We start from the raw sequence: 14,067 nt of genomic DNA, 5'->3' as shown, positions 1-14,067 counted from the left end.
TTGATACAGCTGCCTAAATTTCCATGACAGTAGAGACACATTTTTTTTCCAGCTTACTGCTACAAATACAGAATTTGAGGCATGAATGTTTCAATAAAATCTTATTATTTTCTCTTCATACTGATAGATTAAAAGAAAAAACCCTTATGTGCTGAAATCACATTTCAAACATCAGTTTGAAAGTACCTCTTGAGTATCTTAAGCCTAATCCATACAGCAGTGTGCTACTGAAAAAAGTTGCCTTACTTTGGTACAATCTGTCTTGCATTAATTAATAGTCAAATTAATACTGCATTTATTTCTTGCAATGTTAAATAGGCAAAGACTGCTATGCTGTTAAGCTGAAGTACACTGTTAAAATTCAGAATTCACAATAATTTTATCAGACAAGAAAACAGTCTGAAAATACATGCTACAATTCAAGAAAGAATGCTGCAGTGTTCATAGCCACAGAAGGGATTGATCAGTGGTATGGCAATTCTAAGGGAAAAGGATCTGCAAAGGACTGCCCATCACAGACTGACTGAATCAACCCTATATTAGGATAAAAAGAATAGGCATGTGCAAAAAAGTAATCTTTGTGTTTTATTCAGTACTAAAAGCTGTGTGTTTTTTTAGTTTATGAGAAATTCTGTCCCTGTGTTCATGATCACTGCTATTGAAATTCGGGGCAGCTCATTTGGTCTTAATTTTCTAGGTTCAGTCAACAATGCCTTTTGTCTCCACCTCACCCTTACTGCATAATGCTCCCCTTGTTTCCTTAGTTTCTTTCTGTTTCCATTGCTAAAAAATACTTTCAGTGAACCCTTAAATTTCCTTTGCAAGACTTGATTCGGCTTGAGTATTGTCAAATGCCCTTTTCTATTTTGAATTCTAAAATTAGCCTTCATGGCTAATATATCTCTTTCTTCCTGTCTTCCACAGCTCTGTGCTTCCACCTAATATCCACTTTGAAGAGGTTCAATAAACAGGCAGCTCTGTCTATCCTTCTTGATAAAAATGTCTTTTGCCTCCAAATCTGCTCTTGCTTGGAATGCACTCTTGCACTTTTTTTGCACCTCTGACTCTGACTAAAGAAGGTTCTTGCCCATTTTGTTTTTCAAGCCTCACTAGTGCAGTTGCATTTACAAATCAGTGTCTTTAATTTGTCAAGATTTGTCTGGTATTTGCCATTGAAATGGACATGATCCATTTTCTTTGGGTAAAATCAATTCACCAAGCAAGTGATCCCAGCTGACTCTCAGATCCCTTGAACACAGACGTTTATATTTAAGCTTAGAAGGCCGGTGTTACCCTCTTCCTAAAACATTCTGTTAATGGGTAAAATAAAAGCCACCCCTAAAAAAAATAGACCTCTCTTTACTAAAATGCATGATATAAGAGGATTATGCAAATATCCAAAACCACTAATACACTGTAACCTGGAAAACAACAGGAGTGTTTGGATTGGCTTTCCAGTGTCTTCCTGTTTTCTCCATTTACACCCATCCCTCTGGTGACCTCCTTCTAGCACCTGCTAAGTGACTTGACACAACACAGAGAAAAAAGGCAAATTATATTCTCTGACAATGTGAACCTTCAGCCTTGGTCCCACAGGATCCAGGAAATGATGAAGCATATACTCAAGGAAGAAAAATTCCAAATATTGAATCACTGTACAATACTGCCATTAACCATAACAGTATCAGATGATAAATCATAAATTAATCACAAAAGCAAAAGACTAAATCCTCCCATTCATGTAAACAACAAGCTGTCTCAATGTCTTTGAAATTATAATGTGGATTGACACAGACAAATCTCAGTATCAACGTGACAGCTTTTCTCTGTGCTCTGATATGTGAAAGAAAGATTACAGTCTCATTAACTAAGTCAATATAGTCAATTACAGTCAATTAAATGCAGTCAAGTGAAGTATATTTGTTGTTGTTTCACTGCTTTATATAATGTGATTTTATGTGAACAAAACCTTTTTAACCATGACACAGAGCTGCTCTGATATGAAAAGCTGTAGAACAATTTGTATGTATGAGCACAAGGAAAGTATAAATTTCCACAGCAGTTTACATTCAAAAAACAGTTGCTAACTTATTAGTCAGGACTTACTTGCCCCATAAATGTTTAAAAATCCTGAGAATTTTAACAGCGAAACATAAAAAAAAAAGTTCCCTAAAACACTGTTCAGAACAAGCAATATGCAGAACTTTTGCTTTGAAACTAACAATTTCATTCTCCACTGTCAATGTGCAATACTTTTTCACTAGCGTTTACAGTGTAATTCTACTCTGAAAAGTGACTGTGTAAAAATGACACATATTTAATGAACAAAGCTGTTCTAGGTATATCAGAGACAGACCTCTTATTTAACTGAGAAACACACACTTTTACAAGTTTTTACTCTAATTAGAGTGGAAAAATAACATATTAGGGAGAAAGTGAGCTGGATTTTATTCCCTTCTCTGACTTTTATGCAGTGATTGTTAGGTCTAATTAGTTACTTATGCCCAGCCATGAAAATAAAAAAAAGTGGGAACACAGAAGACACAAAGTATCTAGGGATATAGTTAGTAGATGTGGATATGTTCCAGCAAGGGAGATACTAAAAAAGAAAAAAAAGAAAAAAAGATAAGAATTACTGTGCTACTAATGAAAAGCTTTTTAAATATACCTTATATACTTTACAGCTTTTTTTTCTTAATAGGATTTTAGCCATCAAAGTAGTGTGCACAGAAAAAAAGAAGAAAAACAAAATTTTCAGAGAGCCTCTAACTTGGTTTTGTTCATTTTAAGTAATTTACTCTTCAGTTTTTGGAAGAGTTCACACTTTTTTTATTCTTCTATTGTGTTGACAAAAAAAAAGAAGCTCTATTTTGTTGAATCTCTGTCCTTGAAAAAACATAACATTTGTTTTAAATTTTAACAACAGTCAGAGATTTAGCAAAGGATTTCTCCACAGGGAAAAAAAGTTAAACCCATGCCAGTTTACATAAAAATCAAAATTCCTCTCTAACAAATACCTCAACAAACATAACAGCTACTTATGGTATATCATCACTGTCAAGGACACACAGTAATAATTGTTCCTACACCTCACAATAAAAAAATAACGACTGAACATTCTCAAACAATCCCAGATCTCTAAATATTCACGTAGCCAATGCATACAGAGTCCAAAATAATAAATACATAGCTTTATAGAGGAAATGGAGCAAAAGTAGTCGGGACAAAAGACAAACAAGTAAAACCCCCAGCTATTTCCTATTCTTTATCCCTATAGATCCACTAGACTCAACACATACAAATAAACTGGCCAAAGGCTGACAGTAGAATACAGTGGGAACAGGAATTGAATCAGGCACATGGAGTGATCCTTAGGTGCCTTAGCCAGGGCTAGGAGCTGGACCCCATTGGTCCCCACAATTCAGCATATTCTATGACTGTGATTCTGATTCTCACTAGTGGCCTCTTAAGTATAAGGTAACAAACACACTTCCATTTTTATCACTATCAGAAGAGCATGGACAGCCATGCAAAGCAGATACATGAGACAAGGACACTAGATGTTTTCTGACCAGGACCATGTATTTTAAGAGACTGTTATGTACAAGATACAAACTGTCCCTTCCATTATGAGCTGCAGAAAGTCCTACATTCTTTTAAGCTGCAGCATCTTCTCTTGCTGCTCTTTGTGGACCTTCCATTATTTTTTAATGTTCAGTGCTCTTTTCCATGCTCTTCACAGAGTGATCTCCAGGCTGCCTTGAAGTTTGTGTTCCTCATCCTTATTACCCTGTGTCTGGTCAAAAATGTTTCTGTCAAGTAACATTAATCTAGGTATTGTTTCCTGCATATATACACATTCTTCCTTCAATCCTTTCATGGTTAAGAACTACCATCCAGCCATTTAAGATTAAACAAATTATATCACTCAGAGAACTTTGTTACATAATACATAGCTCACAAAAGCTCATCTCCAGTTCTTTTTCTACAGCTGTCCTACACAGATGTCATTTTAGTCAGATCAACCCACTTAAAAGGGGTAAAGAACTTATCCGTAAGTTCTAATGAAATAATCAGATAGAACCTTTAATGTGTCATTGCAATTTCTTGGCAGTTTTTCAAGATCCTGCAAACATTATGAATCTAAATATATGGAAAAATATCTTTAATCATGCCCATTGTATTCCATAGCACACCCCCCATTTATGGATCCTCTTATGACTGCTTCACCACCTGGTAAGTGATGTACTCTACTGTACATGTAGGAATCTCTGTACCTACAGAGAAATCTTACTGGAATCTAAATTCTTCTTGTATCTGACTTATATCAAACTAAAAATTGTTAATGCCTTGGATTCACTAACTTCTTACCACAGGCATGTTTGCTAAACAATGTTATTCCTTGACACAAAGGACAAAAAACTCTAAAAAACTAGATTGAATAATACTTAATACAGCCAACTGTTAACAATGTATGCTGAAAGGGGTAAATTTCAGGTTATTAATAAATAAATATTAGCAATAGATAATTTAACATTTTATGTAGATTTTAAATGTTCAGGAGGTAACCTATAAAATTCCCACTAGCACTGATGTTTCTCATTTGAATGAATGCTTTTAAAAGTAATAAACCCATGAAAATATTCAACTGACAAAAAACACTTTAAACTTGCATGTAGCTCAGGCAGCAGTGAATTCCCAGAGAACAAAATACCACTAGAATTTGCCAAAAAGTAGCAGCTACCTGTCATGCCATGCAAAAGTGAACAATCACTGTAGAAAGTGACTATGTGTTGATTCTTCCTAAATGTCAGCTAGCTTATGTAAGGAAATACAAATCCTATGTAATACGTAAAAAATCGGTATCCAGCTAAATTGAGACCAACCTATAAATTTCAAGGAAAACGCAATTTTGTGGACAATTTAATTGGCAAAATCTGTCAATACTGTTAAATTCTGGTGAACATTTCAATTCTGCAGAATAGAATGAGGTGATTCAGCATGCAATACACTAATAAATGTAAATGATATATTGTATGCAATTTCTGTGAGGCAAAGCTAATCAAAGTATGAAACCACACTATAAGCTAAAAAACTAATTTCAAACTTTCATTGAACTAGGACCATGAACAGTTAACATGCCAAATACAAACATTCCTTTCCTATCACAAACTTTGTAGTTACCATCTTACTCTGCTTCTCACTTGCAGCTGCTACCACAGTCTCAGGACAGCCTCCATTACTATGTGTGTATAGATGCAAAGTACCAATACCTATTCTCTGTGGTGGTGTTCCGATTATATACAAGGAAAAAAAAACCCCTGAATACTGCTAATAAAATACTTAAAAATACAATATATAGAAATACAGACTGATAATTAAAATTCTACATGAATTATTAATTTTGATGGTAATTTACTTGAGATAAGCTACAGTATTTCTCAGTTGCCAGGGAAATTGCATGATGGTGTGGCATATTTTACATTTGGCATGTAAAATGTGAAATCAATGCAAAAAATGGCCAAAAACAAGCTGAAGATGAAGTTTCAGTGACAAAAACTACAGAGGCAGTATGGATCCAATAAGAAAACTGAATTTAGTAGAGAGCAAGTTGTCTCTGATCTTGGGAGAATGTTTTTGGACACCTAACAGCTTTTTTATTACTGTGGCTGATTAAAATGAAAAGCCCTAGTACTAAAATGTTCTTTTTGATGAGGTTTTTTGCCATGAACTATAGACCTTGCAATCCAGTGGGATACAAATCCTTTGATCCTGTGCAGTCACATAAATTCAAAGTCGTAAACCAACATTGAATTTGATTTTATTAGTGTGGCTGATGTTGCCAGAATTGTAATGCAACCTTGTTTTTCTTCTCTTTTCTTCCTTTTCTTTTGGGCAGGGGATGGAAAGGAGAGTTTACTGTCAACATTGCTTCACCATATAAAGAACTAATTTCTTTGGCAATCAGGCTACAAGATCAGCCATGATAACAAAGCTCTGTAACTATATAGGAGTGCAACGATATATATTTGTAAGTTGCAACCAATTATTTGGATTAAGTAAAAGCTGAAGCAAAAAGCATTTGTAGTAAAACACATGGAAAACAGCAACCAAATATAAAGTTACATATCTATAGAAGCATAATGTGCAGCAATGAATACTTCTCAATAGGAATTATTCAGTCAAATAATGCCATAAGAACAAAAAAAGTAACTCTACACTTACAGAAACTATTCCCATTCTTCATAATGAACATAACTAGTCCAGAAGTTCTGAGAATTTTTAGAGATGATTAGCCTCTCCACCAAAATAGTGTTCTCATGTGCAATCAAAACAACAAAAATAGATTCTACACAGATAAGGAAAAGTGTAACATCAGTTACGGAAATTATTTATGTAAAAGACACACCTGCCTTAAACTAACATATACTGCACGCTAATTATGCATCACTACACTACTCTAGACATTCCCATTATAGAATTTGAAGAAAATATTGCAGATTAAAATGTATCAGAAAAAGTAGCCTTGATCAATTACTCAAGAGGGAGCAATTGGAATCTTAATTTTATCCCTTCCCATCAATGCATCCATGTACTACAGCTATGCAGAAACTCTCTTTGACAGAACCAGTACCTCACTCAGGGACCATGAAGCAGACAAAAGTTAAAAAATGAATAATGAAAAGCAGCCAACTTTTAAGCCTTCTGCACTGTGTGTGCTGAAGTTGAAAGGTATGCAAGAATGAAGCGTGGACCCTCAGAAAGAGACACAACACCAGTATAGTAAAGACATGGTAATGCTGACCTGGAAAAACAGATTCTACACTTGCTTGAACTGAAAAACTCCTGCAAGATGAGTCACAAGTCATTTTAGTCAGTTTTCCTCAGGCAGTCACCCATGTTACACCGTCTTTTACAAAAAACTATCTTGAGATTGTGAGATTCAATGTATAGTTGCAAAGTAAGTTAAAAATGAACTGTGATTGAACATTTATGCAAATGTAAACATCCCAATAAATCTGTTAAACCTTAGGTCTATGAATAATAAGATTACATCCTATCCTAACACATATTGTAAAGTCCAGTTTATAGTTAAACATCTTAAACCTAAAACTTACAACAGCAGAAAAAACTATAATGAAACTACCTATAAGATCAAATCTTGACTAATAAAGGAAGGGAGGGCATCACTCACTGACCAACAAAAATAAAATTAAATACTGACTGTATTCATTCCATGACACATATCCTGGAGAATATTACCCACATATAAGTAAAACTTGCATTGTGATGCCCAGACCCAAGTCTTTGCAATCTATCTCCTACCGTTTTCTGTACTGATTTCCAGGCTACCCCTTTTGCCCTTCATCTTGCCAGTGCAGTGTCTCAAGACTGCATGCTATAAGGACTGCCAGTCCTAGTATCTGTATTCACTATTTTTCACCTAAAATTGTACCTTTCACATCTCCATACATACATCCAACTCTTGATGTTTTGACCCAGTGTTATTTTATAACAACCTTGGTGGCTTTGTGGAAATGGCAATTTAAAGTTTGTTCAGCACCAGAATGTGTAATCAGTGATCCCTTGATTTGCAAAGTCAAAAGCTGCTAAAATCACGTCTTTACTGAATATGAGAAAAAATAGTTTTATTTTAAAAATTTTTACTTCCAATTTCAGGCAGATTTTCCCTTTACCAGCAAAATGTTCATCCTTGATAAATTTATCCCTATGCCTGTTAAAACCAGAAACATTAGAGCCAGAATATTTCAACAACAGAATATTATGTATTTAATTCAGAAAAAATACCTTACAACTACTAGATTTAAAGAAATATCTGGTGCAAATTTCAAAGTGCAGATAATTTTGGCAGGAAAGCATGGCGTACATGTTTTCAAAATCAAAATGGTAACTTTGATACTACTTAATTTTTAATGGCTTTTATAATTCCATGATGACACTTCAATTAATTTCTCTTGTATAGGATTGCTTCCTATGTTAGAGATCTTCAACATCTGTGAAAATAAAATGTCTTCTTGTTCAAAGTGTGTGCTCTGCTTTACTCTCCTGAGTGTATAATATATTTATTCAAGGCAAGGTGATGGGATAAATTAACTTTCATAAACTATGAAAAATGCAGCAGGTTATAATGAATTTTATGAGTTTTGTTTTAGCCCTAATTATGCTGAATGTTTTGTAATGTGTCTAAGTTTGAGCAGGAACTCAGTCTTGAAGAAGTTCAAATGCAATAAATTGTCCTGCTCTATGCACATTTTAACATTGTACACCATGTCCATGTGCTGAAATAGAGTTAAAGAGATTTCCACTGTTTTCAATATAGGGAATATGGTCTGTGGTAACTTCTTAAATAAACAGGAGAATCCTTGGATCAACATGTGGAATTAACAGCATTCTGCAGATGACATGAAGTTTAAACAATCCAAGTCTCACAGCAAACTTCATTGAAAATAACAGAATGGCAATATGGCAAGTGGCCATATTGAAAAAACCCACAACACAATATAAAAATAATCTTCCAGGATATTCAAGCTATCTGATTAGAAAATATTAACAATGTAAACATATTGTTAAAGGAAAATAAGGATGAAAACCATATATTGCATCAAAAATATGACACATATGAAGTCAATGGAGGACAAGAAGGGGGGAGATTTTGTTTATTTTAAGTATCAGAGCACAGCAGGGATGTTTAAATCATCAAAAATGCGATTATAGAGTATGATTTGGATATAGAAATCGTAATGCACAGATTTTTTGAAACCAAGCACTGAACTCGGGAATATCTTCACACAACATGAAGAATCATTCCAAGCTTCCTTTCTGAATGAAGACGAAATTGTCAAGTGGTTCCAAAAAGATTAAGTACTGCTTGCTGAAAATTTACTGTTTTATGGCTCCTCTCCCTTGTTCCCTAGTCTACTACTTTAACTTCTCTAGCACTGGCTATGCAAATTTTTTGGCACAGGAAGATTTTTTTCCTGCTAGAATTTCACTATTTTATGAAATGCAGACTTTAAAGATAATCTTGCTGCCATTGTCTGGGAGCCTTAGGAGTTCTGAAATCAGTATTTTAATACAATTTAATAGGAGTTCAGTCTCTTTTTTCTCATAACTTTTACGTTTTTTTCGGTCTTTACATTTTTTCCTCTCTTGCGTCACAGAGAGGTTCCACAGTGAATAGGGAGAATTCCTTCAAGAGGACAAAGCAACCAAGAAGCTGGTTCGTAAAGGCACACACTACACACACAGTGGTGTAACCATACATTTAGCAGCTGAAAGACAGAAACATTTCAAGTTAGGCAAGATTAGTATCAATAATTAACCACAAGCTGGGAGACCTTCATCAGTTCACCACATGGAAATGCTGAAAAGCCTGAACAGCTCATTAGGAAAAGACTGACTAATAAACCCTTGCTGACCTTGGCTGCTCCTTTGAGCTGCAACTCCACCAGAGAGAGAAGCATATATGATACAGATTTTCTTCTATATTATGTGCATGCTGGAATACGAAAATACAAGAGAGTACACTCAAAGCAGCCAGCCACCTTATGGATGCATTTCATCTTGTAAAAGTTAAAAACAATAATCTCAGCATCCTGAAGCAAAATCTTATTACAAAAAGTCAGCATATATCCTAAATCCACATATATTCCAAAGTTTTGGGTTTTGTAAGTACTGTGGCATATCAAAGCTTTCAACACTATTCATCATTGGACCCCCTATCTTAATAGTAGATTTCAAAACGTAGTGACTGCTGACAAATCAGGATATCTCTATCTCATGCAAGAATTCATATATGCACACACAAAACTGAGGGGAAAAAAATTCTTCTTCTTCAGAAAAGAATAACAAAAATCTCTAAGAGCACCCAGGTCAGATTTTTTTCAATTTAAGCTGCTCAAAAGTATTCCAGTTTGTTGTAATAGTCTATCTATTAAAAAAATTGTAAAAAAATTGTAAAATGTTTTGATTTGGTGTTAAAACATGCAACTTGTGATGTACGCTCTGAAGCCGAAATGAAATTTACTTTTATATCAAAGTAAAAGACATTTTAAATTGCCAAAATAAAACTGAAATCACCCCTTTCCATATAGAAGTATTTTAAAATGTATTCTGGCATACAAGGTCTTTCAACACTATTCACCATTGGCTGCCGCAGCTGAATTAAAAATTCCAAAATATTGCAGAGAGAAGCAGCACCCTTTTTTATATTCATGTTATAATTAAAGAGCAATGGAAGCACACTGACCATGAGCGAAAACAAATGGGACGGTGAAGCAACAAAGAGACAAGGAAGGACTTAGGAAGTATGAGACCTGAAAAACCAGATTTGTAAAAGAATGAAATGATCATCATAGAGTTAGAGCTTTATTACTTAACAAAACCTGAAATGTTTTTATGCCTTTATCATCTCAGTACAAAATAAGAATAAATGATCTTTAAATTATCAGAAAATTTTGACTGGTGTTATGACTTTTCCTTTCACATTCCTTTTTCTTCCACAGTTTTCACTGTTTTCTGGGGTACTTTGAGGCACTGGTCTTTAATCTCAATTTATGATATGAAATAGTTTTTAAAGTTAAGGAAGTTCTCCTGTGAAAAGGAAATTACTTTCTACCCACTTCTACATTTCAGCTCTTGGAACCTCCACAAAAAAAGAAAAAATGCAAACATTACCAAGGAGGCCACAAAGGTCACTATGAACACCTCATGATACATTCTTCTCTAAATGAGGCCAGCTTGCTCTTTCATAATGTCACGGCTTTTTACCAACTGCATTACCATTCACCATTTCTTAAGTTTCAATAATAGGTTTATAACTGTAATAGATGCAATTATACAGGTATTTCTTTCTAAAATTTGCCATGAGATACTGTAAGAGCTGCAAAAACAGAATTTTATTATTTAATATGAATTAAATTATTTATAAGCCAGCTATAGTTAATTTTTTATCAAACACCACACTCAATTGTATGAAATGCATTATGTAGTACTATTACGTAATATAAAAACCTGAAGATACTAATATTCTCTGTTTGGAAATACATAAAAGATCTAGTGAGCTTGTGGAAGTCTAACAACCTGTATCAGAGAAAAACTCCCATGCATAAGGTACAGGGTTAGAGATGGAAGGACTTTCCTTCCAGCTTCAAAAAGCAGTATTAAACTCCCACATGACTAAAGATGAAGGGATATTTGGTACCTTTGGTACCTAAAGGGAACAAAGACACTTTAGTGAAAAACTTAATTTTTTACTCATTTAATCAAATAAATTTACAGGAAAAGAAAGTATGGTGCACCCCTGTGCAGCTATGTGTTGGGTTAAATACTAAACACTGCAAACAGAATATCTCCTTCAAGTAAATTCCTTTCTTTCAGAAGTCAGCAGTCCATTTAAGCTATTTTGATTTGTGTTGTTGTCATCTACTTAGTTGATTATTAGATAGTCAAGATTTGGTTCTTCTGGACAAACACTATGAAGGCGTTGACAGCTATGACTTATTGATTGAGCAACTTCAATTTTAGTTTCATAATGTGCAAGATAATTTGTGACCTAAAGCTAAAGTAGATACACAAACAGCGGGCAGGATGACACCACACAGTTTAGAAAGTATGAAACCGGAACACTTTTTTTAGGAACTTTTTCGGAAAGACTCAGCTGACATCTAGTGGCAAGAGCAGGAAAAGCGCAAAACACTTAAAAATACTGAACAGAAATCATTCCATGTCTTTAAAATATATTATTTAGTATTTCGTAAATATTAAGTGAATAATTCAATAAATTCTTTGAATGCAGCAAAAGCATTATCCTTTTTAGACATTACTTTCATGTGGATGATTCCGCTGAATTACATACATTAATTCAAGAGTTATGTGTTATGCAGATTGTTATGCAATAAGACATGGCACAGATTCATCAGTAATTGACTTGGTGGTAATTAATGTTTTAATCTTAATAAGCATACACACTACATGACAAAAACCTATTTCAAGTGACACCAAAAAAGGAACAAAGCTTCACTTTTTTTTGTTGGTAACATAAAGATGGCAAAATAAAATACAGTACAGTAATTCACCCTCCCTACCCAGTGATTGTTGTGCATCTTTCAAGACTGATACATTCACTGCAACTTCAGTCTCACAGATTCAGCACCAGCCCCTACAAACCTCAGGTATGGGGAAAGCCCTGGCTGCAGTTTGGGTATTCTGCATGAAGTTTATAGGAAATTAACACAGTGATAACAAATATTAAAGAATCAAAACCAATGTGGAATTCCTATTCACACACTCAAGAAAAAAAAACCCCTACAAAAAGAAACAGTACAAAAGCATAGCTTACTTTCTAATGCTTACAAGCCACTATAAATAGGCTTCAAGGGACAAAATCTAGATAATGTTGCTTACTTTCACCTTCAGAGGACAATTTAATAATATTCTGAGAACTTTCCTGCACATATAACTTTCAGAACTTAACATTTTTCTAGGCCTTTTTGGAGTAAAGAAGACTAAGGGTCTCACTCCTAACCTTTTTCAGAGGAAATATGATAATCAAACCTTCTTCATAAACACCAGATACAGGATTTGGATCAGTTTACCAAAGAACTGGTTCAGAGAAATTCCTGTCTGTAGGTTCATTTTGCGCATAGGACAAAATCAAATTTAATCCAAGAATTTTCAATACTTGGGATACATACCATCACATTTTTCTGTTATACCCTTAAAGAATAAAATGCAACAAAATATTACATTAAACCACGACACAATTTTACTCCCCTGTTATATATTCCCATTGAAATTTTATAATGCAAATTTCAATACTTCGATTATACGACGTGCTCTGCCTAATGACACAATTAATGTAGCAATGTACCAGATTATCAGAATTCCTCTGTTATTAAATCTGTTTATTTTCCATTCCATGCCTTAATGATGACAAAGGAAATATTGAATGTTTTGTAACTGACCTGTATACTAACAATTCAGCATATGAACCCATAGTAGAACACAGTGCAGCTATACTTCAGAATATATCATAACTGGTGAGAAAAGGAAGATGCTGTTAATTTTATCTAGGGCTGATCACAAAATTCAGTTACACTGCCCTTTAGGTTCCTGCTTTTATGATAAAAACAATTTCTTGTCATATTTCACTTTACTTACCACAGCTAAAGCAAAGTGCACTCTAATACTAAACTGTGTTATTTCTGATTTTGATAACTAGTTGGTCAACTTTACACTTTAAAAAAGGAGACATCAATACAGAGTGCTCAATACTAAACTTCAGAAAGTCTCATATGTGCTTATTTTCCTGTTAAAATTACAGAAAACTGCTTCTACAGAAGTACGTTTTACTGAGGAGGAATAAGTAGTTAAACACCAGTGCCAATGCAAAAATACTGCACTGCATTAGCAGGAAGTATTACAGAACAACAATAAGGAGAAGTACAAAGAGGAAACAAATAAAACTGCTTTTGGACATCATTTATGAGTGCAGGTACAGATTTTAATGAAATTAATTTTAGCTGAGCTGGCAGTCAACTGAAAACAATGTCTAGAAAGAAAGAATTAAATTCTTAACATTTGATAGAATGTGTATGTTTGCAGCACTTAAATCTGTAAAATGCACTACCCAGGGAAATAAAGTAAATAATTACAAAATTATACCTTTAATGTTTCAATTTCTTCTTTGTGTTCCCTCTTTAAATGCAGAATTGCAGCTTGGTACTCTGTAGAAATAAAAAAAGTACATTCCCTTAACGTCAGAAAACAATGTGCAATCTTCAGCATGGAATATTTCATACAACACCACTGGGTCCAGAATGCAAGTGTAGGCTCTCAAATAAATGATCTTTCACAGTGGTGATGGAAAAGAAAATCTGAACCAAACAATTAGCATTTTTGCTAAGACCACATGATTTTCCATGGTGTTTCTGAGAGAAGAGGATGAAACAGAGGCAGTCTTCCATGCTGAGATGGGAAAATGGGGGAAAAGACATGACAGACTGAAATAAAAGGAAACTTTAGGTTTGCCTAATTTTGCAGATA

The 14,067-nt window shown here is 34.2% G+C and overlaps 1 protein-coding gene across 1 annotated transcript in view; it reads right to left on the bottom strand.

The window, feature by feature from the left end:
* The window catches only part of FMN1 (formin 1), a 124,106-nt gene that overhangs the window by 88,627 nt on the left and 21,412 nt on the right, over nt 1–14,067 (bottom strand). Inside the window, exon 3 of the mRNA XM_062495379.1 lies at nt 13,687–13,748. Coding sequence (XP_062351363.1) covers nt 13,687–13,748 — 62 coding nt within the window. The remainder of the gene's footprint in view (nt 1–13,686; nt 13,749–14,067) is intronic.

The sequence above is a fragment of the Cinclus cinclus genome, chromosome 6 (genome assembly GCF_963662255.1).
Source record: "Cinclus cinclus chromosome 6, bCinCin1.1, whole genome shotgun sequence".
NCBI classification, from domain to species: domain Eukaryota; kingdom Metazoa; phylum Chordata; class Aves; order Passeriformes; family Cinclidae; genus Cinclus; species Cinclus cinclus.
The sequence above is the reverse complement of the archived record's forward strand: the minus strand, read 5'-3'. Positions and strand labels throughout refer to the sequence as shown.